The 25900-nt window shown below is 40.6% G+C and overlaps 2 protein-coding genes across 2 annotated transcripts; one reads left to right on the top strand and one right to left on the bottom strand.

Annotated features, from left to right (window-relative positions):
- Positions 1-2292: 2292 nt before the first annotated feature.
- On the bottom strand, positions 2293-7897 carry si:ch211-252f13.5. The gene is made up of 6 exons (XM_034888739.1): positions 7042-7897; positions 6707-6912; positions 6306-6476; positions 5703-5855; positions 5034-5100; positions 2293-4868 (listed from the first exon to the last, which is right to left on the bottom strand). Exons 1-6 carry the CDS (start codon positions 7703-7705, stop codon positions 3289-3291), a joined length of 2841 nt encoding a protein of 946 aa, XP_034744630.1. The 5' UTR covers positions 7706-7897; the 3' UTR covers positions 2293-3288.
- A 1443-nt stretch (positions 7898-9340) lies between these two features.
- On the top strand, positions 9341-24727 carry LOC117954192 (amyloid beta A4 precursor protein-binding family B member 1-interacting protein-like). The gene is made up of 13 exons (XM_034887774.1): positions 9341-9459; positions 13562-13621; positions 16335-16422; positions 17158-17375; positions 17471-17542; positions 17640-17799; positions 17914-18035; positions 18130-18204; positions 19379-19522; positions 21157-21267; positions 22580-22678; positions 22841-22925; positions 23719-24727. Exons 2-13 carry the CDS (start codon positions 13562-13564, stop codon positions 23892-23894), a joined length of 1410 nt encoding a protein of 469 aa, XP_034743665.1. The 5' UTR covers positions 9341-9459; the 3' UTR covers positions 23895-24727.
- The last annotated feature ends 1173 nt before the right edge of the window (positions 24728-25900 follow it).

Raw genomic sequence — 25900 nt, forward strand, 5'->3', positions numbered from 1 at the left:
CCCCCCCCCCCCCCCCCCCTCACACTTTTTTAAAAGTAACAAACACATTGTCAAGGAAACCATTCTCAGGAAAAGAAAGATAAAATAAATTATACAAAAAACGAAAGAACATATACACTTAACCAGATAACTTTCTACATACATACATACATACATACATACATACATACATACATACATACATATTCCCATTAAGGGTTAGTACTTATATAGAGTACATTGCCACCCTAAGGTGAATAATATCCTAAATAATGATGAAAACCATAGTGACACTAGATCACAAGTTAACCCCATCGTGTCCGAGCCACCATGTCGCGAACCAATCAGAATCTTGTGATGACACAGAGAGGTGATTGTTTGTTCAAAACAACAATGGCGTCTCCCAAAGAGGTTAGCGTAGATGCTACCGTAGCATCAGTTGTATCAGATCTGGAGAGTATTTCTTAATTGAAAGAAGTGCAAAGAATGACAGATGGTTGATTCAATAACCTGACAAGTATTATTTTTGGAAGTGCCAGCCCTTTTCCAAACAGTTTACAATGTAGGCTCCTCAGATGGTTCTGTTTTACCAACTCCAGGTTCAGACCATCCATAGGATTATTAGTATCTGATAGCTAATATTAACATTAAATCTAAATCGGAAGCTTACAATGAAAAATGAATCTCTGCTGCTCTCAATAGTCATTCTTCCTTTATAATATATCACATTAGATTAGATGAATTTAGTTTTATGGCATTAAATTACATTTATTTTGTAGTTTGGAGGCAGTGAAATTTGACTGAGAATCCTTAACCAAATTCTGAAAAGCCCATGTAAAAAGCAAAGTCTCTGAGGACATGTAGGACCTAAAATCTGTTTTCAAATATACATACATGCAAACAAACAAACAAACAATCATGTGCACTTTCTTAAGACACACCTATTCCAACTCAACCCACTCATTCATGCACATCTTTCCCTCCATCTGTAATCTATTATTCAGAGTGATAATGTGTAAGGACAACTAGTCTGCCAGACGGAGATCTGCTCTCTATACTGTGGGGCTTTGACCTTTTTCTTTAAACGCTGATCGTAAGACAACCATTACTCACCCAGCCAGCCATCCATCAGCCTGGAGATGGTTTCAATTTGTCCCAAGATATGCTTTCTTTCTGTTCTGTTAGTCAACTCAGGTTAATATTGTCTTTTGTCAAGTTTCTGACAAAGTTTGTTCACAAGATTGAGTTCATAAACTGTACTGTTCGTGCTTCATAAGTCTTGTCAAGCAACCTTGAACTGGAGAGAATTAGACAACTGAAGTGGGAATTGCTTGTGTCGGCACACTTTTCATCCCAGAGACCACAGCACTTTCATAACACAAACCTGCATATTAATGGCACTAATCCCCAGAAAGTCATGCTTTATTGAATAGTCTAAAGCACACAACAACCTGGGGTCATAACTTCAAAGGCTGGAATAATAACATTGACTGGTCTACTTGTTTCCATAGAACATATGCCCGGGATTGTAATATGCTTTTTGATCTTGTGCCAATGCAGAGCAGCACACTAGGAGTGAGAGGGGTTGTCCGGGGGATCCTTCACCCGCATGCTTGATCCTTCGCATGCGTAGGAAGGCCATTAGGAGGTTAACTACCCAGCTAATATAATTTCAACTATTTAAATTCATGATAAAGGACCTCTTTTCTTTGATGTGTAATTGGAAACATCTGGCAGCTTCTGCCAAGCTGTTTCTAACTACAGAATAAATTCATGGATTAGTACATGCAAGATTATCAACCGCTACAGGAGATTCGGGATGAAACAAGGACATCCCTGTAATTACAAAAAACTCAGTGACAATTTGTGATTTACCACGTGATGTGATTTGTTGTGATCCTGATATACCTTAAAATACATTAGAAAAAAGCTGAGGTTTTACCAAATATTCTTGCAATTGTCAACAAGCTGTGAATACAAAATAGCTGCAAGTACTAACACACGTCATAACTAGCAGCTATACTAATTACTTCTTTAAATGCTAATGCTATAACATGCCAATAGTAGAACTTAGTACATGTTATAGTAAATGTAACATTAGCACAAGTAGTCATACAGTCAGACGACTAACTTAGGAATGTCAATTACACAGCAATATCTCTAGCGATAACAGCTAAACGTTTGCTAACACTAGCTAAAATTAGCTACCATACAGTAAGCTGATAACCATTGCCGACCTAGTGTGGCTGTAAAGGTACAGCAGCAAAAAATCCAGCAAAACAATTTAAATTTTATTGGATTTAATATAAAACATCAAATTTACACTTTATTACAGTTCAAGTTGAGTAAACAGGAACTATATTTTAAGGTGTTAAAGATTAAGATTGTCAACTGGGCCTTAGTGAGACTCTCTTTAATTCCATATTATAAAGATAGTGGTCATTAAACAAGGCATGCAGTGGATATTCATATTAGAAAATGGCGGCTAACATGAAACACATGCTCTTAAAAAACACTCTTGAACGAAACCAGCCGTAATTCGCTTTTGGTGACAGCAGAAAATGCTGTAGTCACAGTGGGAATTAGCTGAAGGTCCTTTGGCGTCAATAGAGTAACTGAATTACATAAATAAAAGACATAACTACAGCACATGGAATTTCTAAACATAGTAAAAGGAGAAAACTCAAGCGTGAGAAAATTGTTTACATCTACTTCTGTTGAAATTATTACGCTAAACAAAACACATGAGGCTACATTTTCTTTTAAATAAAAGCCATGTTTGAGTTTTTCTCAGCATAAAATATATATTTAAAGAAAAAAGTCAAATTAGCTGTAGGCTACTCCTTATGAAGTCAAGCAGTTTAAAGGAATAGTTTAAAGTTGGGCAAATATGCTTGTTTGCTAGCTGTTTTCTCCAAGCTAAGCTAACATTTTTCTGGTTGTAGCTTCATATTTAACCAACCTGATACAATCTCATAAAAATACGTGAAATGACCACAACCTCTTAAAACCACGTGGTAGTGGCACGTAATGCATTACAATTACATGCCAGGGCACCACTGTAAACATTTAGGTTTTAGGAAACAAAACTACTTGGATAGGTTTAGGAAAAGATCATGCATATGAAATAAATGCCAAATTTGACTTAAATTAAATTAACAAGCAACAAGAAACACAATAAGCATCTTTCCCAAACTGTCTAACTATTCCTATGAAATCAAACCAATAAAACTAGATCATCAAATAAATGCCTTAATATCTGGTTTACTGAACTGTAAACCATCAAAAACATGTTTTGTCTTTCTTATGTTATGCTGCCACCCATAGGATTGACACTCCACTTCCTGTTTGGTAGCTGATTTGATTGACTCGCCCACGTACACAATCCAGTGTGAAGAACACTGCTGTGCCGTTACTAACCTGGAAAGATGCCCGCAGGCTAACACTGGCCCAATGGCTTCCCTCCGGCATCTGACCACCCACCTGCTGGGCCAGAGGGACAGGTCGCGCTCCCTCTGCCTCCCGTCCTCTAACTGACCCTTCTGGATCACTTCGCCTTAGAAGAGTCAACTTGACCAGGTTGCAGGAGTGAATGAGTTTGAGATCCAGAGCCACACTGGCTGTGCCCCTCTCCTTAAACACAAAATCTTGTCTCTGATCTGTGGATCCCTTCCCCAGCAGCCCCATCTGGGTGACCTGAGCACTTGTCTGGCGGAAGAACAGCGGCTTGTTTCGAACTGCTCCTAATGGCAGGCCGATGTGAGACACGGAGGCAGAAAGAGAGGAAGACAGAGCAGCAGGGACCCAAACCAAGCTGAGAATACTGATGCCTGTCTCGTCGCCGAAGAAACGCACGTTGCACTGAGCCGGAGAGAGGATCTCAAAGCCCAGTGTGTCCCCAGAGTCTACTTTAGCCACTCCAGACAGAGATAAGGATGTGTCTCGATAGTGGACGCCTGGTTTGAAGGTACGGCACAGCTCCATGCCGGTTCCATTACGATTGAGGTACGCCAACAGTTGGAAGCCCTCACTCACACACGCCTGGCCCATGGAGTACAGCGCCTGCTGAAATACAAAGCGCACGGTGCCACTTTCTGCAAAACGGATCCCACGGCCATCGTGAGTCAGCCCAACCACGTAAGGGTCAGAGGTGGAGGTGGTGCGGAACACCGGGCGATAGTTTGTATGGTAGTGTGCGGACACCATGGCCTGTGCTGTCATGGCAACAGCCCCGGTGTCATGTGAGAGCCAGAGGAGACTGAGCGGAGCTGCCGAAGGGTCGTAAAGCTGCAGACCTTCATTGCTTTGGTTACAGTGGTGGCTGGCGCTCCGGAGGAAGAGGGAGATCATCTGACCCGGGGCGACCTCTGCTACTCCGCTGATGCTGACGCTCTGCAGCGACCTTCCCTCTCGCTGCTCAACCCTAAAGCCACTAAGGTCGCGACCCTCAGAGCCATCTGTGTTGTTCATACGCAGACACAACTGGATGAAGCTTCGACAGCCATGGCTCACAGAAAGATTCTCATCCAGCCAGACCAGACCGTGCTGCCTAAACACCAGGCGCCCATCCTCAGCCGACAGCAGTCCTGCGTCACTTCTTCCTTGGATTTGAAGCTGCACGCTAGGGAAGGCGTGAGCCAGGACGTGGCCTTTTGCGCCAGGTAGACTCACATCTCCATTCCAGGACAGAGAAAGGGCGCTGTAGCCAGCAGCAGCAGCATGGCCAGAGCAGATGGTGTCTGTGGTGAAGGTACAAGGCGAAGCCACAGGCTCTCCATCACACTCATTACAGGCCTGACACTCATCCATGTCCGAGTTGTAGAAGTAGGCGTGGCCGCACATTCCTGAGCTGGCTTCCCGCTCTGTCATGCCCTGGCACCTGAATCCACCTGACAATAGGAAAACAAATAGCTGAAAGTTTGAAACTTGTTTCAGAAAGCACTTGAAGCATTGTCTCTAATTAAAAACAATCTGTTTGTAGAATGTTTAAGAGACGTAACAGTTGTAATCAAATGCAGGCAATACTGACAAATGTTCTCAGTAATTCATGTTACCTGGAGTATTGAGACACTTCTGTCGATCCCCACACAGATCAGCTATCTCAAGGCATTCATCTCTGTCCTGTAATGACAAATAAATCAACTTTTTTTTTTTTTTTAAGTTACCACACTTTACATCTTTCAGATCATTGTTTTGGTTTTGCAGCCACAACTTTTTTGTTTTGGTTCACTCTCACGCCGTTTTAACTTAAGATTTGGCAGAAATCTAAATTCCTTCACAGTACCAGTCACATTAGAACTTGTTTGCAGTGGGAGGTTTCCTGGCAACAGTTTTGCAGACAGTCATTTGTACAACGGTGGCCTATTAAAAAAATCCTTTCTTGGTCACAGGGGGGATTTTTTCTGTTGCAACTCCTCTAGTGGCCACTGGACAAAATTGGCTGCAAGGCTCTGTCTATTTCCTGGGGCCCTGTAGGATGCTCCTTAGGTAGTTACAAAATATAAACGACCCTCTAGGGGTCCTTAAAGTTAAGAAAATATTATGCAGTGCCATGTAGGCTACCCTACATTCTAGAAAACTTTGCGCCCCTGTACCTCCGACAACCTGAGTCCACTGACACCAACACAAGCTTTGTTTTATCTCCCTTTAAGGAAGTTTTTCAAATTGTATGAGTCACGTTTGTGTCCACAAGTTCAACTGTCATACTTTATGATAGTGCTAACCTGGCAGATTCTGTCTGCATGGACAGAACACTGTGCAACCAGGAAGAAGCCAGCAGGACAGATGGTACATTTCTCACAACGAGGAGAACCGCTGCTGAAGCCACAGTATTCTTCAGAACCGCAGTTCCCACAGGCCAACACGGAGCGACCCACCTGACGGCATTTAACACAACATTGAACATCACAGGCAGGTCCACATCATAAAGAAAGTTATGTAGAGTAGCTAATCAGATTATCTTATTTACGTTTCCAATCCATTTACTATATGCTAGTGAAAGTAGGATTTTACAAAGTTTATGACTTACTTAATTACTCAATATTATTCTATGGTGCAGTGCATGCCTTTGCAGCAGATCATCAACTGATATTATAATTTGAAAAACATTCACACATTCTTGCAAAATGGTGGCTGACATGAAAATAAAGCCAATTCTGTACATTCCTTTAGTTACAAATTACTTTTATCGCTTTTCCTTTACTTACAAATTAGGTCCCTAAGGATGGAAACATCTGGTATCATGTTGTCTGTCAGCTGTTGTTTTTCATCCTCTACATTTCAACACTCTTGCACACCCTTGATTCCTGATTCAACTTGCAGCTCACCTCCATCACGCTGGCCTCCATGTCCACCTTGTGCAGAGAGAGAGCCTGCTGTGCTTTGTGGGCTCTGACCTGCCCACTCATGGTTTCCATGTGACTGTCTAGCTCTCCCTGGAGGTTCTGGAAAGATGTGTGTTTGATGCTGTCCATCATTATGTTATACTGGACTTTAACCTGAAGAAATTGGAAATACAAAAATACAGAATCTTTGTGTGATCACAGTAATAATCATCCCCATATGGAAAAAAAATCGACCACAGGGAGGTGAGCAGTCAGTATCATCTAACAAAATAAAACTTCTGTAGGTGTTTTTTTTTTTTTTGTCCACCTCATCTAAATAAACAGTTGGTTCTTTTCGAATCACTACCCACTAGTTTCCCTCATCATCAATCAAACAGCCTTACTTGCTCCATCTGGTCATGCATTCTCCTCTGCTGCTCCAATATTTCTCTCTGCTGGTTGACCAGCGTCCCCTGTTGCTCACTGAGAAGCGTCTGCAGCACCCTGACCTCATCCTGCTGGCCCCTGAGGGCCTCAACCAGCTTCTCCTGGCTCTTAGACAGCTGTAGCTGCAGCACCAGAGCGTCCTCTGGTGGAAGCTCATTGGTCCCTGTTGCAAAGAAAGAAAAAACTATTACATTGCAGTTTAAGTGACCATTATTTTCTCAGTTAGAAGGCATGCAGTTTAAATGATCTATCCTTCTATTTTGTTGATGATCACTCACAGACTGATACTGACCTGGTTTCATGTCACATGTCAGCTGTATCCAAGCACCACGTTCCGACCCAAAGTCTGGAAGCTCATCCAGAAATTGCGCCGCTCTGTCTGTCACATGAACCGGCGAGTTTCCTCTCCCATCGTCTCCTCCATGCGTACCACAGCCGTCTCCGACGCAAGGCTTGGGCTTTTGGCGCATCCGTAGGGGAAGTTTACATCCAATTCCTTTACAATCCCGTGTTCCACTGTCATCACTAATCGTGCGTTGAGAGACAGTGGTTGGACAGGTCCCACCGGCGCAGCCAGGATGGAACACCTCCGCCGTGATGGTTCTCGGGTTCGTCCTCCTGGTGCCATCCGTTGCCTTTGGTTGCGCAAAGCCTCCCTGTTGAGGTTGGAAGTTAGTGTACGGTGCTAACGGCGCGCTCTGGGCTTGGTGATGAGTGAAATGAGCATCCTGTTGGTAATTCGGGTAGACTTGCCCTTGTCTGGATTGTGCAGAGTGATGATACTGTCGTTGGGACGCAGCTGGCTCTGTGCGCCCCTGGCAGTGCGCTCCGACGCACGGTCTGCTCCTGTCCTGGCCAGAGAAGCAGCGCGTCCCCCGGCACATCTCAGCTACGCTCTCAGCTCCACTGAGTAAATATGCTGCACACAGTAAAAATATGGTAAATATACGTGCCATGCTGCAATGCTCCAACCCTTCAGTGTTGTAGATATTGTTTGATCATCTCTCTAACAGAAATTCTTCCCTAAAATTAGTGATTGTCCATACATGTAAATGCCAATTGATGTTGAACAAGGGATTGCACAGACATTCAGCTTGTCTCCCTTACGCGCACCGCGGTTTCTGCCCCCTTTTGCCCCTTCTGGAGATAGCTACGTCTAGCCCACATGTGGCGCTCACTGCTCCTAATTGGCAACAGGCTTTGCTCCTAGTCTTAAATTAACCCTTAGGTTTCCCGGACATACCACTCCACAGAGTCACTGCATTCCTCTTGAAGCTTTGCATGTGGTAGATATTTGGACTATTCCAATTTTATTTTTATTTTCACACTCTGGTGGTTCACTCATGAGCAGTTGCGGATGCATGGTTACCATAACTTTATCAGAAGCTCCAAATGGTCCAGTGGAAGTTTAGATTTTAACAGTAGGGCTTTTACCTATTATATTTTTCAAAGGGGAAATAGTGTTTTTTTTTCCTTTTTCTTGGCCATTCATTTCGATGACAGGATTAGCCTTGTGGGTTTTTAACTAGCCCTGTCAGAATTAAAATCTTTGCTTTATATGGCATCAAAGCTTTGATCCCTTCTGTAGTACCAGATTAGGGTGCAGTGGTGGGACTCTGGGATATTTTGAAGCTCTCTAGTAAAATGTAAACTTTATTACAGTTTATTGCCTCTTGCATTTCCTTTCCCTGACCTCACATGGGTTTGATTAAAGCTTTAATCCACATTAGAAACACTTAAATGTTTCCTCTCTTCTAATTTTCAGGGCAAAAGTGAACTCACACACACAAACACGATGCACAGACTGACTGTATGAAGACTGCGTAAATCTTCCACTTCTCAAAAGCAGTTTGTAATAAATCATCTGCATGTAAATAGGTTTTCCGGACTATTAAAGGACACATGTGCACATGTGCAGCAGGTGATAGCAGGGTCGCACTCAGACACAGTTACTAATTTACTTAGGCTAAAGTGAGACCACACATGATCATAAGTATAGCTACTGACCCGAACTCTGTGCTTAACAGCCTGCAAAGTTCCATCTCATAGGTCTCTTCTTAATGTCTGTAAGCCACACAACAGCAAATTGTACAACTGTTTTTGCACTATGGAACTTCACAGTCTATCACTGTCTGCACTATTTATAGTGGTGCTATTATCACCAGTGTCTTCTTGCTCAGTCTTCTGCCACATTAACTGTTTTATCATATTCTACACTGTTGCCAGTAATAGGTACACATGTTAGGTACACTAAAACCAATGCAGTCTAATACAACAGCCTGCAATGAATCCTCCCTTCATGAATGTTACAATGTTTAGTTTTTGTTAAAACTGTTAGAGGTGTTGATTCAACTGTATGACCATTTTATGTTTCTTTTAACGTCGTAACTTAGTTACATGCTGCATTACCAACACAGGTGTTTCCACGTATGCTGATTAATTTTCCCTCGTCAAGGTTAGGTTGGCTTATAGTGGTAGCATTTTTTTAACAACATGGCAATGCAAAGTTCTTAACTCTTAAATAAACTTCACTCTGCTTTACCAGAAATGAAGTGTAATCTACTTCCTGGTTTTACAGGAACTTCAGCTGATATCTGCAAAAGCAGTGCATGCAAAGTCATGTGTACAAGTGGATACTTATAGACCGACTCCTCAGCAGTTTGGCACTTACACTTTTTGAGGCTCCCATTTTGTGAAAGAGACAGAAAAGGTAAGAACTTTAAATGACAGTGAATGTTTTTTAAAGACGTTTATTATGGCAACTGTATAGTAAATCAATATAATACAAATATGCTAATTTAAAATCTAGAGTTATCATACATCTTTCTCCCTTCTGTTCGTCCCTCTAAGAGTTAAATAGTTGAGCAGCTACATCAGCTTTGTTTAGGACAAACACATGTCCTCTCAAAGTCAAAAATGGATGGTTTTGCAACTAATTAGAAAACAGTAAGAAGCTCTCAACCACAAGAAAAGAGAAAACATGTTGGTTTACAGTCAGCAAGCAAGGCTTTCTGATTCCTTTCATGCATATAAGACTCAATAAATCGCCTTTTGTACTCATGCTTTGGCTAGTCGCCTGTTTGCCTGCCTGTCTGTGTCTTGGCCTTCTGTTGATGTGTGAGACCACAGTGGGAGACGGCAGAAATAATCTGACATGCCCAATGAGAGCATGGAATGTGGTTTTGTAATGAATGCATTGATGAGCACATCCCTGGAATCACTGACAAGTAGTAGTTATTAAATGGACATACCTATGTATAAGAAAGATGTTACGGAAACAGAAGTTTGGATTGGCTCTCACACATGTGAGACAGAAGTCCTGAGAAGCCACAAAGGTAACGTTCGCTTTCCTGATTAACACAGTTCACTTTCACATGGAAGCAATACTTGGTCCATTTCCTCTTCTACCTTCATGCAGATAATAGATGGTCTGTTTATCATTTAGCATAAACAGAATGAGACTGAAAAGCACAGGCAGGAATGTATACTGTAGCCTATGTGTTTCTGTAAGTGTGTATGCACATTAGGCTGCATGTGCATTTCTACTGTACATATGTAATATCTGTGTGTGAAGAACAAGTGGTACATAGAGCAACAAAGAGCAGGACAGAGGCTCTGAATTTATGAACGTCATTAACACTGCAGATGAGTTACCATACACAGGACAGAATACGCACTTTGCATACCTCGAGTAGCAGCTTTCATGTGTAAAATATGTCAGAGTGAAGTTAAACTAAGCCAAACAAACGTCTGCTGTGGTCGTCACTTATTTCGACTTACCCAGATTTTTACTTCTGACCATTGATTCACTCTTCCTCAGCTGATACATCACAATCTAATCCAACACTGTCTTAGCAATTACTACAAAAAATAAAATAGGCTGAAAAACATATAAATGTAAAGTTGCTATAATCAATGTTTTCAAATTAACATTGGATCCCATGACTATTTGTGATTTAAAGAACTCACTTGTAGTGATGTACTCAGAGAATTGTCACCAACTCCGCTGCTTTGCTGTTTTATTTTACTCTCATCGCCCTAAAAGCAATGTTTTCAGCAACAGCAGTCAGCTGTTTTCGGCGTTAAAAGGTCTACTAAACCCATTGTAAACTTACTGTCCAGCATCAAATACATTTTCACTCCCAACTCTTTGAATTGGTAAGGACCTCTTGGAATTTTGACACTCTGGTTATCCATTTTGGGTCAATTTTACAATGTTCTGAGTATGGCAACACAAACTTGGTTAGATTTAGGAAAAGATCATGTTTTGGGCTAATATTAAGCACGTTATGTGTTGCGTAACTTACTGACGGGATGTTAGTTAATTATGTTGCATTTGTTAAAATAAGTCAACATTGCCTTTAGGTTTCACACAGTACATGAGCAGCTGTCTCCTGTTTGAAAGTCCAGATTTTGTTTGACCCGTCTATCTATCCACCCTGACCTCGTCCCTATGCGGAACACAAAACTTTTTATACCACGTAGAGGGACATTTACCAGCTAAAGAATCAGACAAATTTTCTCAGGAGTTAGTGGATACCAAAACAGAGCTAACAGGAGAGAATAATTATACCCACACTCCTCAGGTTGCCAGAAACACTCTAAAAGTTTTAGCAAAATGTTTTGGTTGTACGGCCACAACTTCATAGTTTTGGTTCACGCTTATTGGTTTCATAATTGTCGTTGACCACAGCAAGCAACTGTTTTTGCCAAAAAAAAGCTCTGATAAACACCACTGAAAACTACCCAGCGGCAAACACTAGATAAAAACATTTAACAACTAGCTGGTGAGCAGTAAGCAGCCTAAGAGCAGGGGTTTTCCTCAGGAGTTGATGGAGACCAAACACAGAACTAAAAGAAGAGTGAATATTGGACTTACATTTGCCAGGTGGCCAAAAAAACAACGCCAAAAGAATGCTAATGTTTCCTCATGTCTGCTGGATGTCCTCAGCTTACTTTTTCACCATTTCAAAGTAAAAGTTAATAAAATATCAGTGTTATAACTTGTTTCTGTTGACCCAAAGTGGCCGAACAAATCAGTTAATGCAGCTTTAGCAAGAATACAAGAAATGAGGATTGGCTTCATTTATTTAGTTGTATTTATGATCAACAAAATAGATGTTGGAGCTTCTCTCAGCATCTACCGAGCAGAAGGCAAACTGAACATAAGGTGAATCTGGTTATTGAATTACAGAATTAAGCAACATAACAATTTACAGAAATAAAAAAAAAAAGCATGTGCCATTCAAAATGTGATTTTCAACGAAGGCCAGAGGTGAGACGTTTTTAGCGCATAGGCAACAAACACAGTATGCGTTAAGTTCAAACTTTTCTCAGATTATGTAATCATTATTTGACTGTTGTTATGTTTGCTTCCAATTATTGAGCTTTTTGTAGGACTGGACCATGTTCATCTTGTTAATGCTGCTCTATGCATACCACAATAGAAGAGTCAGTCATGCTTCGAAAAATGTAAAGTAAGAAGTTACCCACCAATACTGCCCCTACAGTTGTCATTGCCTCTGTTTATATTCTCCTCTCCAGTACTTTTTCTTGTTTCTATGCATGCTGCTGTGGCTTTACAATATATATCCATGTATGTTGCTATTGATAACCACACACAGCAACGGTCTCAAAGAGTTGGCAAGAAGTAGACTTCATTTTTCAGTTAGCTTTTTAAACCGCTCCACATGCGAAATGCTTTTCTGGCCCCATAGCTGGCAAGGTGCTGCCTCCATATGGACAAACCCAGACGCTGAGTTCCACAAAGTTTTGCCTGATGAAAATCTTTGATCTCAATGAACCCCCTTTTTTCAGAAATGATAAGCTATCAGTGCAAAAAATGTGGTTTAGAACCATAACCCATAATTCACAGATTACTTAGTGATTAGGCTCATAACACCTACACAAGACGGTGTTTTCAAATGAATCTTAGATTTTTTGTTAAGTAAGTGAAGAGTCTTCATATTACAAAATGTTGCTCTCATCTCATATGATGTCTGTCAGCAAAATGAGACAAAGGAATAACCAGTAAATATGTTTTAAAGTAACCAGTGAATACCTTTTCAAGTTGAGTTTATGTGACAATATTTCTGAACTGTATGTCCTGTAAGTGGAACGTGGACCCAAATCATTTAAAGAAAGTTTAGAATCGTGTTCAGTAGTCCATGTTTGCTTTCTCCACCTGTGACATATTTCACAGAGTTAGGTGAATGTAGCACTGTATTCTCCAAACACCTCGCTCCACAGTTTATTGAAGACGAGGTTCATGGGTTTTCTGGATGGTGATAAAAACAATATGTGCAAATTCACAGCCAGAGCAACATGGGAACCATTTTAACCTGCCACACATGCTGCTTTGTCACTTTGCAGAGAAATGGCAATGGCATTCCACTGCAGTGATCCTGACTTTGAACATTTTTAGAAATAGAGATCACATTTCTGTTTTTTTTTTTTTCTTTTATGGGGTTTAAATCTTTTTGCATGTTGTTTATCTGTTTTTAGAGCTGTGACAGACATTTCCAAACTGTATATGTGTATAGGCATGTAAGTGTCAAAGACTGTTTGTGTCTCCATACCACAAAAATGCCGTCATGCAGGAGTTTCAGGCCTTCCAATAGAGTTTATACCCCAACTTTTCAGCTTGCAGCACAACAAACTATTCAAGAACTGGTGCTGTTAGAAACTGAATTTAAACTGAACTGAAATCATCCAACGTTTTTCAGTTCTGCTGTAGTCTCCTATAATCTACTTTCTATATTGTGTTTGACTTCTACGTACTGCTGCTAAACTGCTTTTTTCTCCCTTCTCAGATGGACGACATAGATGCCATGTTCTGTCACCTGCTTGGAGAGATGGATCATCTCTCTCAGGTGAGTTGTAGAGCAGCACTGTGAGTGCAATGCTAATGTCAATGTGATCACATGCTCACAGTAGCAATGCTAACACGCTGATGTTTAGTAGGTACAATATTTACCAGATTTGCGATCGTAGTCTAACATTTGCTTAGCCTTACGTAATCCTTAAAAGTCCAGTAGTGCATTGATCCTACGCTAGCAACAACTGCTAGACATGAGACTTGAGTGAGTGTGTGTATGTGTGTATGTGTGTGTGCGTGTGATTGCGTGTGATGCATCATGGTGACTTCACACCACACTAGAAAGAAAGTGTAGATGCCCCTGAATCATATGATTTATAGTCTATGTTATTGACATTTCATTTCCGGAAATGTTCAAGTGCCGGATGTTTCACATTTTTGCAGATTGTCTGTCACCTTCCGCTTTCTTTGTGTTGGCTTTCTAAACTCTAACTAAATTTCGGAGGACTATGGTTAACTGCTCCTCAAAAATCCAGACAGCTAGCTAGACTATCTGTCCAATCTGAGTTTCCAGTTGCACAACTAAAACAACCTTGGAATGTATACATGTTCCACCAAAACAAGAACTTTCCCAAGGGTATTTTGCAACGGCACCGTTGCTCCATCTGGCGCTTTGCACCGCCCAAGACGATTGTGACTGTTTTAAAGAAATGCCAATAAACTAGAGCACGTTTTTCTCCCATTCCTGAATAATGTGTGTACGTCCCAGACCCTCCTTTAAAGCGCTGCGGAGGAGTGTCTGGCAATGCAGGAGTAAATGGTGTATTACACTTGATACCGACATAAAGAAAGAATTAGCCCAGATGCAGGCTTCAGTTAAGAAGACTCTAAAATACAGCTGAGGCTAAAAGGAATGTCATTTGTTTTTGGTAGATTGTTAGTAAGAAGCCTGATGATATCACTAAGAAAAGTAACAGGATCACCAAAGTAATTAAAATTTATACTAATGTATGTTTGCACATGTTTATACATACATTAGGATATGTACAAACATACTTTAGGATGAGATAATTCACTCAAAATCAAAACTGTTGAGCTTTTTATGGTGCTTATGGAAAATCAAGGGATGGTCAGTCTTTGGGATTCATCCTCCGAGAACAATGAATGTCTACATGAAATTGAATTGCAATCCAGTCATCCAACAGTTGTTGAGACATTTCAATTTAGGCTGAACTGGTGGACCATCCACTCGCCATTGCCATGCTTATCTGACAACACATCCCATTATGCATTAAAGTTCATCTGGGAGTGGGAGAAGAAACAGTGTGACATCAAGCAATCTTTGGTTGCATTCTTTCTTCTTTCTCTTTCTCTTCTTCGAACATGGCCAGATGAGCTGAGACTCTTTTCTGGTTAACTGTTCCCATCAGAGATTTTGAAGTAGGAACAGGTTACACGAAGTGAATCAGGTCACTTGATGTTTACCTCCCTAAACTGGATATTATCTGATTACACATGGCAGTCTTTGTTTTGAAACTGAAGCATCAGAGAGAAAAAAGCTAGGCAACGCTGAGATGTGAAGTCATTGCATCTGTAGTGGACCGTGGGTGATCACTGCAGATTCCATTAAGCACACATAAGCTGCTCATCCTATAACTGTGGCTGTCCAAGAAAAACATTTCATACTTCCAACTGATGCAACCTCAGCCTGAGGCTTAATTTGATGTTGCCCATTTTGAAATCTCTTTATGTAAGCTAAATGAGCGCAGCCCTAACAATGGGATGAATCTGGAACACCAGTACCAGAAAAAGGCCTCTATATGTCACCTTGGCATGCGTCCCTTTAGGAAAGCCATCACAGTGACAAACACCCCTCCACAGACTATTACAGCGTTAGCAAGAAAAGCATTCTGATTAAAGCATTAATCCCATCAGAGTCTGAGATACAAAAGGATTTAAAGTGAGTCCACTCATTGCCTTGATTGTGTCCATTGTCTGTTCTCCTGCCTTAAATCCCGAAAACAAAAAAGGGATGTCTTTTCATCCCTGACTTAAGGAGCTTGGAGGTGTTATTTAAGCAGCAGCTCCAGCATGACGACACGTGTTTTCAGATAGAGTCATCGGGGTTAACCTGCATGCTTGCAGGAATCGTTTTGTGTACAGGTTGGCAGTCTGTCCAGCTTGTTTACAGAATAGGATTGAGCCTGTAGAGACATGTGTTAATAATTAATATTCAGTACATGCAGTCTGTATAGCAGCCATTTTCCTTGTGCTCTTCAAGTTCTTTAGCAGGGACACCGATTCACCAGAGTCTGCACCGGATGTACAGCTTGTTCCAATCAGTTTTGACAAATTAGTTTTTCTTAACGATGTTTGATTTATTGATTGTCTTTGCAGAAGCTAAGAGCAATATGTTCTCCATGTATAGTACAGCTTGAAAACAGAGCATGAAAAAGTGCAGGGGAACAATCACTGATAAATAACAGACTTGTGTAACATATTTAAACAACAGTTTAGAGCAGTTCAAGGCCACACACGGCCACTTTGATTTTTGGTTGTCTCTTTTATTACAAGTGTTATCTGAAACTAAAAAGTTTCTCTCAAAGGACATTGAATCTGTGTAAAATGTTTTTTTTTAATATCCAATGAAAATGTATAAAGATATTTCACAGTATTCAACTGTCATTCATGGGTGTGGGCCAGACGGTGGGCTCCTGGTGTTGTCAGACTGCTGTGAGTTAATTTACCATCTCCCTGCTTCATTGCAGAGTTTAGGGCCTGCAGCGGACGCCGCAGAAGTAGACCCTGACTCGCAGGCAGAGGGAACCTTCTCCATTGGCTTCACAGACCTAAATGGTAAAGTGCTGGTTCAGATGATGACGCTCTCATTTAAAGCAGTAGATAAAGCTTTAATTTCTAGATAAGCAATGTTACACAACCAAGAGTCACACTGCCCTGAAAGTGTGATGTAGAAAGATGCAAAGGGGGGGGGGAATGTGAGGAGGCCTTTTTAAAGAGATAAGGTTTCTGTTGGGAGACGGGGAGTGACTGTTTCTTCTTGTGCCAGATGGTCATGCCAACCTCTAGAAAGCAGGAGGGATAAAAAATGGAGATATGTCAGTTTGGGAAAAGAAGAGTGAGTTGTGTTGTTGTGTCATAAAAGAAAAGGCATAAATAAGGACTTTAAGTGATTAGGAGTAAGAATAAATTAGCTAAATAGACTCTTCAACTATGAGGGAAAAAATGGATGTGCCTACAAACCAAGCTAGTCTCTTTCTTTAATAAAAGTGAGATCTAGCTTTGATTCAGTACAAAGTCAGAAAGTTGTGTCAAAGAAATAGTTTGACATTTGGGGAACTTATGTCCTTTCTTGCTGAGAGTAAGAAGCTCGATAGCACTCACGTTTGCCCGTTAAATATGAAGCTGCAGCCAGGAGCTGGTTAGCTTAGATTAGCATAAAGACTGGAAACAGGGAGAAAACAGCTAGCCTGTCTTCAAGGGTTTTGTCGTCAGAGTGAGGTTGCCAGGCAGAAATGGAGCCTGGACCAGCTCTAACCTTTAGGTCACAAACACACCCTCATCTCCTTACAGAGTCTCTTAATGAACTGGAGGACTATGACCTGGATGCTCTAGTGGATGGTCTGGGATCAAAATCAACCCCCTCCGAAGAGAGACTCCTCACAGATCAACAGACCAGCAGCCGTACAGAAAATCAAATAGCAGCGTCAGCCACGACTCAGGAACCTGAACCAGCAGCTGCTATTCCTCCACAATTGAACTCTGCTGAATCCTCTGGAGGGCTGCAGATGGTAACCTAGAATCTGTCACTGAATATAAAAATCAAGTTGTAATTTTGGGAAGGATTTACAGTATGTCTGAGTACGTCCTCTTATCATGCATCCAGAGCCAACTCCCAACAAAGGCAGACAAAATCAAACTGGCTCTGGAGAAGCTGAGAGAAGCCAAAGTGAGGAAGGTAAAGCCAGCAGGTTGTTGTGTGTGTGTGTGTGTGTGTGTTTCTTCACCATGCAGTCATGCAGATAAAGTTGAACCGAACTTGCTGCCTCTCCTAGTTGATAGTAAAGGTGCTGATGAGTGACGGCAGCTCCAAGACACTGATGGTGGATGAGAGACAGACGGTCCGAGAGGTTCTGGACCAGCTTTTTGAGAAGACACACTGTGACTGCAGCATCGACTGGAGCCTGTGTGAAACCAACCCTGAGCTGCAGATTGGTGAGCTCAACACGCACACACGTTGCACATGCAGGCAATAAAGCACCTGCTGAAGAACAAATATAATTCACAGAGACAGAAGACATTGCTGCAAATGTTTTCTCATCATTTCAGAAAGAGGCTTTGAGGACCATGAACACTTGGTGGAGCCCCTGTCTGCATGGTCTCGCCTCAGTGAAAACAAAATCTATTTTCTGTTGCGACCTCAGAAGTATGTGATGTTTACAGAGCCTCAAGTGAGTACGAGCAAGTGTTTCCTTTTAGCCAATGTTTCATTACACAGTTGAATGCTTAGTCAATGTATTGAACAATGCTATTCTTACCCTGAAGGAATTTTACATGTGGAAAAAGAAGAAAGAATGTTTGAATGGGATCAACGAGCAAGCCAAACAGGTCTTACTCAAGGTAAGTTACACCAAAGGTTCTCAATCATTTTTCATCCAAGGACCCTTTACAATATAAAGAATATACTGGGTACCCCCTCATGTGTGTATGGCCCATGGAATAAATTAACATACGCTATGTTTCACACTTCTCTATTAAATATTTTGTGAAACAACACAAGAACAATGTATTAGAAATACATGAAAGTAATAGATTTTTTAGATTAGAAAACTCTATGAATTATTTAAGATTGAATATTTGTTCACCTATGAAGCCTTTTGTAATAATAAACATTATTTTAAATCAAAGTGCCACAGACCCCACTTTGAGAGTCAAATAGAGATTTACAGTACCCTGCTCACACCTTACCATATTACTGCCGTAGCGAGTAGTAAGAAAGGGAGAAAATCCACTATGGAGGTTAGTCTGGGTGTTGGATGGGGGAAACACAGGGTTTTCACCTAGGAGACCCGAGATAGTGTTCAGCGTGTCACGTTTCCCAACGGTCCCGTGTGTCACAAATGTCTAAACTCAACCATCGGTTTCTGTTTTTGCTAAAGCCAACCCCGTTCTTTTTTGCCTAAACCTAACCGCGTGTCACGTTTCTTAAACTCAACCATCGCTTTCTTCTCACGACAACAAGGAAAGTGGCTATAACACGGCCAGTGTATGTTTATGTCCGTTGTATGCTGCATATACACACACGCAGATAGCTCAAAATGCGTACAGATGACACACCACTTTGCTTAAGAAAGTCAGCGGGTGTGTTTACGCAGAGTCATGATACCATGTTGCCCTGCTGAACTCCAGTAAGGATGTGGAGTCCTGGATGGCAAAAAGCTTCTTACAGCTAAACCATAATAAAACTGAGGTCCTAAACTTTGAACCTACAGTACTACAGTAATACTGTCTTGTCATGAGATTCCCATGCAATCAATCTCAACATTATCTTTGATTCTGGTTTGAAATGGGATAATTTGATGAATAAATCAACTCCATTGTCCGCACTAGATTCCTCCATCTTAGATCCCTGTAGAGCCCTTTGGAAGCCATTTGTTGTTTTTAAATGTACTCTATAAATACGTTGATTTCACTTGACTAACTGCCTTGTTGTACAAATTAAACTTATCTTGTATTTTTCTTTTTCTCTATCCTGTGTTAATGTCAGATTTGCATGTAATATTTAACCCTGCAGGAGCATTTCGGAGGTTCCACTTTGATTGTTCCTGATCTTCAGGGCATGCTGTACCTAAAGGAAGATGGAAAAAAACTTTGGAAACCTCGCTACTTTGTGCTCAGAGCCTCGGGCATCTACTATGTACCTAAGGGAAAGACAAAGGTATGACAGATCAAATACGCAAACATTCTACAATCAAACATATTTCATTTTTAAATGCGGGCGTGTTTGTGGTGCATTGTTTATACCAATGTTGCTCTAGAGACACCAGGTAGGTGACAGATTAGATTTTGCTGTTTAGCGACCTGTGTGGGCGAAACTGCCTCTCATACACCTGGAGAAGATTGGTAAAATATTCAGGTTATGGTTATGTGTCATGAGGTGATTTTTGGCACCAGGCCCAAATGAAAAAAGACAACACACTTTATTTGCATTTTACTCCTGTCTTAGAGTGGCATCAATCTTCTCACGTAACCCATGGTAATAAAACTGACAAACTATTGCTTGAAGGATGCATTTGCACAAATCTATAATTCAAAATGTCAAAAAATTGTTTCAGGTTTTCAGTGCAGACTATTAACAACTACTTGAGGAGAACTTTAAAATAAAAACCTGGGGAGCTTGGGTAGCTCATCTAGTAGAGTGCAGGCCCATATACAGAGGCTTATTCCTCAACGCAGCAGCCATGGGTTCGACTCCTACCTGTGGCCCTTTGCTGCATGCCATTCATCTTCTCTCTCCCCTATCATGTCTTCAGCTGTCCTGTACATGAAGACCTCAAATGCCCCAAAAAGTATCTTTAATAAAAAACTAGTTAGCAGTAATAAGTATGGTAGTAATGCTTAATCAGAGTTACAAGAGACTCTTTTTTGCTGTGTGAACTCTATGATTGCTTCCATCTGAGCGCTCAAATTTAGCAGAGGCAGAAATGCAGGAGAAGGAGCCGGAAAAATGAAGATGGACAGTGTGAGTTGAGTCCTTGCCGCTGTTAAAGAGTAAGATGTCGTTCTGTCAGTGAGACAGACAAGAAAAACTTACCCTGTGCAGCCTAACTCCGAAAAACCCAGTCATCCAAGGGGGAGAAATAGATGGGGGGGGGGCTGTGTAAAGCAGATGTGCAACTCAAAAACATGAGTGCCTCAGGAATCTGAGGCCAGAGAGAAATGGTCAAATCAGACAGAAAAAAAGGTTTTACAGCAGTCTGACGTGGACCTGCTTGTCACTAGAGCATGACAAGACTTGAGACATAGACACAGACGCTGCTGTCATATAAAGAGAGCGTAATGGAGCTGTTAGCAATCAGGCAGTTAGAGAAAAGGTAAGAGATGGAAGAAATAAAGTGAAAAACAGTGTGAGAGAAAGTAGAAACGAACCCTGAGAGAGTGTAATAATAATAATAATAAAAGAAAGAGAAGTCAGAACAGTCAGCCTCAGCAGCCGGGTCCCCTCCCCTTTCTACAAAGCTTCCCTTTATAGTTTCCGGTTAACAGCAGCATCTTTGTCGGTGTGGTTCAATGTGTGAGCATGATGTGTTTCTGCTTAAAGTAAAAAATGAAAGGAATGTTGAAATGCTGCAGAAAGAAAAACAAAGTCTTGAAGATATGAAGGCCTGCATTGAAACTGTTTTCTTGAGTCAGTTTTATTCAATTTGCAATACCTACTTCCAATGTGATTGAGAACGTTTATTTCTCCTACACAGCATGCTAAAAAAGACAAAACCTATAGTTCAGCAATAAATACGTTCTCCATTACACGATTTCTACCTGTCAGTGTGTTTATGTGCTTTTTTTCTCAAGTCCTCCAGTGATCTCGCCTGCTTTGTTCACTTTGAAAAAGTCAACATCTACACCACCAACAACTTCAAACAGAAATACAGAGCTCCCACTAACTTCTGCTTCATGCTAAAGGTAAGCGGGATCGATCATTATTGATGGTGAATTATAAAATTGGGAAGGATCATCTGAAAAAGTTGCGATCGTAGATACTTTTTGCTGAAATAAGATTTGTTTACTTTCTGACAGTCTCTCCATAGCATGGTCAGAGTGGTCTCAGTTCTTAGTAATGCTGTTCTGAGCATTCAAGGAACTTATGCAGTGTGTCAACACTGCACATACTCGGAGTCCCATGCGGTTTAGATTGTCGATGCATTTGAGAAGGGAGAGAGAGAAATTGGATGGAGGACTGTGGGACAAGTGTAGGCTGGAGGTGGTGGTGATATGTGTATGTTTGGAATAGTTCCATGTAAAGGGCATGCAGGGTTGTATCTCTGCACTGCACAGACTTGTATTCCCAGCTGGGATCCATGATGCTCTCAGAAGTCAACCTAGTAACGGGTTTTGGGGTTTTAAAAAGTTCAGAGGTAGAGCTGCTTGTTAGAAATCACATCAAAAAAGATGCCATTGAGCATTATATAATAAAACTTATTCCACTTACTTCATGCTAATTTCCATACTTAACAACAGCTCATTAAATCAAGCAGGAGCATAGACTGAGTAGAAGGCTGAAGATAACCAAAGCAGGACTTCACAAAATTGCACTCACACTGCAACAGATAAAGATCAAGTTGTTAGAAAATATTTTTAAGTCATGTGGAGAGGAAGTAAGATGACTGAAGAAAACCAACTAAGCTCAACTCCTTTTGCCCAATTTGACCTTTGACTACAAAGTGTATTTCTGCCAGCCTCTTGACAGCCACATGAACATGGCTAGTCACATGTATGAGGTATGATATGTCTGTTTGTTTTAATCTACTTCAATTAATCAACAACCACATTCCCACTGAGAAACAGATGTTTGGTCCTGTTTAACAGTTATATGGCCATGCACTGTGTGACCATGCAGTTTGGTATCAGCTGCCCTCTGTTGGCTCTAATGTGTACTATATCATAAACCAGCAGCAGACATGCAGCATTTGTATTTAAAAGAGCCACCGATTTTCCCACTGAGAAAATAAACCCGGTGATGTCATAGGGATTATTATCTCATCTCAAGTTTTTGAGACTTAACATTTGTTAGAGAAAGCCTGTTTTAAAAACTGGGGTTGTGGCGTTTGGAAGATGTGAGCATTTACCAGGGAGAGAGGGTCTAACAAAAAACACCTATGACTTGCACTATGGGAAGTGTAGGATGCTGAGATTTTGGAGCTTGACCCATACAATACAAAATCATGGAAGTGCCCCTTTAACATCACCGTTCTCTATGCATGTACTCTATTCCCAGCATCCCTGCATCCAGAAAGAGTCGCACTACATCAAGTTCCTGTGCTGCGACGATGAGCACACGCTGTTGCTTTGGGTCAACTCCATCAGAATAGCCAAGGTCAGGTTCAACAATGTCTGCAACACAAATCACTTTAATGTGAGCAGTTCGATTAAAAATACATTTTCAATTCAGCTTTAAATTTGGGGGATTAACGCACAAACATAGCAAATGTAGACATATTATGACTTATGCAGGTGTGTGTCCTCTGTCTGTGTTCAGTATGGGACGGTCCTGTATAAGAACTACCAGGCTGCAATAAAGAGAACCTCCAGTTTACAAACTCTCCACTTCAATGCACACAAAGGTGAGTCAACACATGAGAACAGTACTTAGACATGACTTAGATGAATTTGTGAATAATTTAAGTTAACATCCGAATGGGCCTTATCGTAATAATGACATTGAGGATACATGTTTTTAGGAAATGTGTATAAGGGAAAAAAATGCAACTGTGCTCATTTAAAATGTGTGTGAGTATGCTTGAATAGATAATCAATGGTGCTATTTGCAATATGTGTGTAAAATGGATTAGAATATATATATATATATATATATATATATATATATATATATACACACACATATGTTGAATGAGAGAAGTTGAAGAGAGGTTATCTTTTTCTTAATAAACAGAAAGAAGAAAGAAGCTCAAGGTAAAGTTCAGCAAAATTTGTGTGTGATTCTTCTTGTAAGACAGCAGTGACTCTTAAGTGTTGTCAAACGAGGAAAATGATCACCCAAAATGGCGTCCTCCAAGCATCGATTCAGCCAATGGCAGGCCTCCACAGAATCCCATAAACCTTAAATGAGTTACAGAAAATAAAAGTTAACATTCGAGGTTCGAACTCTCTGTGGAGGCTGTATAAAATGTCTGTATGTTGTTCGAACCATGTTCAGCTTTTATTCTTTTTCCAAAACAGAACTCAACCTAAAAGGTGCTATTTATTCTTAACTCTAAGAATAAAAAGCAAAATTACATAATTGGCTACTGGCCCGTCAGCTTTTGAACAACAGCAATGGAGAAAACTGTACAAAAGCAGGAATACCACTACAAAAACCCACATCCCTGGAATTAATTCTCATTTGATTGTCTACAGGTAACTATAACAGTCACTCCCGTCAGATCAGCCCACAGCCGTGTCCAGCTCCACCCAAAACCACAAATGTTGAAGACTATCCACATGAGCCACCTCCTGACTTCATCCCTCTTCCTCCTCCTGGACACACACAAGTTTGGGACACATCTTTGCCACCTTCAGCCAGTCTGAATTGAGCAAATTCAACCTCCTGTGTGCACAAGTCAAACCTGGAGCCAATAATATGTTTCAGTAATGCACACACGTAGACGTAGTGTTGCATACCCATGATGAAAAATAAAAGTAATTAAAAAGTTGTATTTATTCCCAAATGAAAAATAATTATTTGTGTTTGGATAATATTTCTAGCACTAATGTTTTCTCACCTGTTCCAGCAGTTTTATGACGCACAAAACACACAGTTTTGTCCATTGTTTCAATGAGCTGTTTATTACAAAAAGACTGTACATAAATGAAATGAACACATCCTATGTACAAACTGAGATAAGACAAATATTGGATTCTGTTCCCATGAACATTGAAGTTACTGATCCCATCCCCCGCCCCCCCCACGCTTCATCGTTAAGAAAACACACATCAAAGAAAGGCGCCTTGACCTGTGATGCCCTGAAATGCTAGACGTTAAGTGGTAAACATTACAAAGTCAGTGGTTTTTCTCATGATTTCTTTATGAAAAAAGTATAAATTAATCCTTTACATATAAACTGCTAGCAGACATTCTTCAGCAGTTCCCGACACAAAACCAAGTTGAATGCAAAGCTAGAAATACATTAGGTAGAAAAAGTTGTTTTCTCAGAAAAGATTACTTCATGATGGAAAAAATACAATCAAGAATGGGATGTAGTGGCAAATCATTTCAGTAACTTTCATGCTGAATGAATAATGTTCACTTCACTGAGTCATTGACCTTTGCTAGTCTGTGTGAAAACCTGAAAATGTTACCTCTGAATAATATTCCCCTCATAACATAAGGAAGTCTGTATTTCAAAATAAAAGTTTGTGTTGAATGTACCTTATTACCAAAGTACATTTTACTAGGTTTGTTTACGTGACTTGTTACAAACATAGATTCTGAGACAAAAGTCACCTTCAATGATATTTGACAGCGGCTTTTACTTGCACCAACAATCACTTTGTAAGAGCAGGCATCTTATTTTGAAAAAGTAGTATAAATCAGAACAGAAGACTTCATATCGGCACTGTTTTTAAATACCTTGGGATTGCAATTCATTCCTTCACTGTTAGCAGGTGTCACTTATATGTAGCACAGACTTTTATCTGTATCTGTGATGAGATAGACAAAAACATCCTGTAAGTAGCAGACTGAACCTAGCTTTTGTACATTACTGCAGGGTCGCCTACATTCACTAAAATGCAGAGGTGATTGAAGACGAGTACAATCAAGTCTCATCGGATGTTCACCCTCTGGAACAAAGTGATGAGACTAAAATCCCCTGGTGCATTTCTACAGTATGTAGAGCAGTCTTGGTTTGAGGTTGTTTGAGTTGGTGATTATGGTCGAGCACCAATGTAAAGCACCACACCAGCAACCACTGAAAGAACGGACAAGTGTAAAGGATAGTGGATAGTTCTGGAGAGCAACTCTTGTGTGAAAATCCAAGCAATGGCAAAAATCACAAAAAGGTCATCACAGTTGTTGTTAACTAATCAGTGCAGCTATTATAACACAACAGAAGACAAAATGAAAGTGTACAGGTTAGACCTTCCTCTGCTTCCCATTTGGAAGCAATGTCAGAGCTCTGCTACAGTAGCTGGACAGCATCACCGAACATAGTGACAATGATCAAAATGGTATAGTGGTGACTGAACTTAGAAAAATAAATGTTTATACATGGCCACTTTGCCCCGATAAAGTTAAAATGGCACTGTGAGTGATGAATAAAATCAATTTTCAAGTAAAAAAGAAATATAAGTGTATTGAAAAAAGACATCCAATCTTGGCATCACCTCCACTGACGCTGCTGGAAACTCACAGTTGAAACACACTAACTGACATATGTACTGTACTGGCAGCTTCTCACGTTAGTTTATATACAAGTTAGAGAACAGAAAGAAATTCCACCGGAAAGAATAAATTGTTGTCTTTTTTGTAATGCGTTCTATACACTCAGTTCACCCTTTTTAATGGAATCTGCACCGACAAAGAGCATAGTAAATACAC

Source organism: Etheostoma cragini, chromosome 12, assembly GCF_013103735.1.
Source record: "Etheostoma cragini isolate CJK2018 chromosome 12, CSU_Ecrag_1.0, whole genome shotgun sequence".
In the NCBI taxonomy this organism is placed as follows: domain Eukaryota; kingdom Metazoa; phylum Chordata; class Actinopteri; order Perciformes; family Percidae; genus Etheostoma; species Etheostoma cragini.

Excerpts from the sequence above, each read along its gene's own strand:
- si:ch211-252f13.5 (XM_034888739.1), bottom strand. The coding sequence starts at position 7,705 with ATGGCACGTATATTTACCATATTTTTACTGTGTGCAGCATATTTACTC. Across the intron at positions 6,913-7,041 it reads GACATGTGACATGAAACCAG|GGACCAATGAGCTTCCACCA; the intron begins GTCAGTATCAGT and ends TCTTTGCAACAG. Across the intron at positions 5,101-5,702 it reads ATGCAGACAGAATCTGCCAG|GACAGAGATGAATGCCTTGA; the intron begins GTTAGCACTATC and ends TTGTCATTACAG.
- LOC117954192 (XM_034887774.1), top strand. The coding sequence starts at position 13,562 with ATGGACGACATAGATGCCATGTTCTGTCACCTGCTTGGAGAGATGGAT. Across the intron at positions 16,423-17,157 it reads TGGCTTCACAGACCTAAATG|AGTCTCTTAATGAACTGGAG; the intron begins GTAAAGTGCTGG and ends ATCTCCTTACAG. Across the intron at positions 17,543-17,639 it reads GAGAAGCCAAAGTGAGGAAG|TTGATAGTAAAGGTGCTGAT; the intron begins GTAAAGCCAGCA and ends TGCCTCTCCTAG.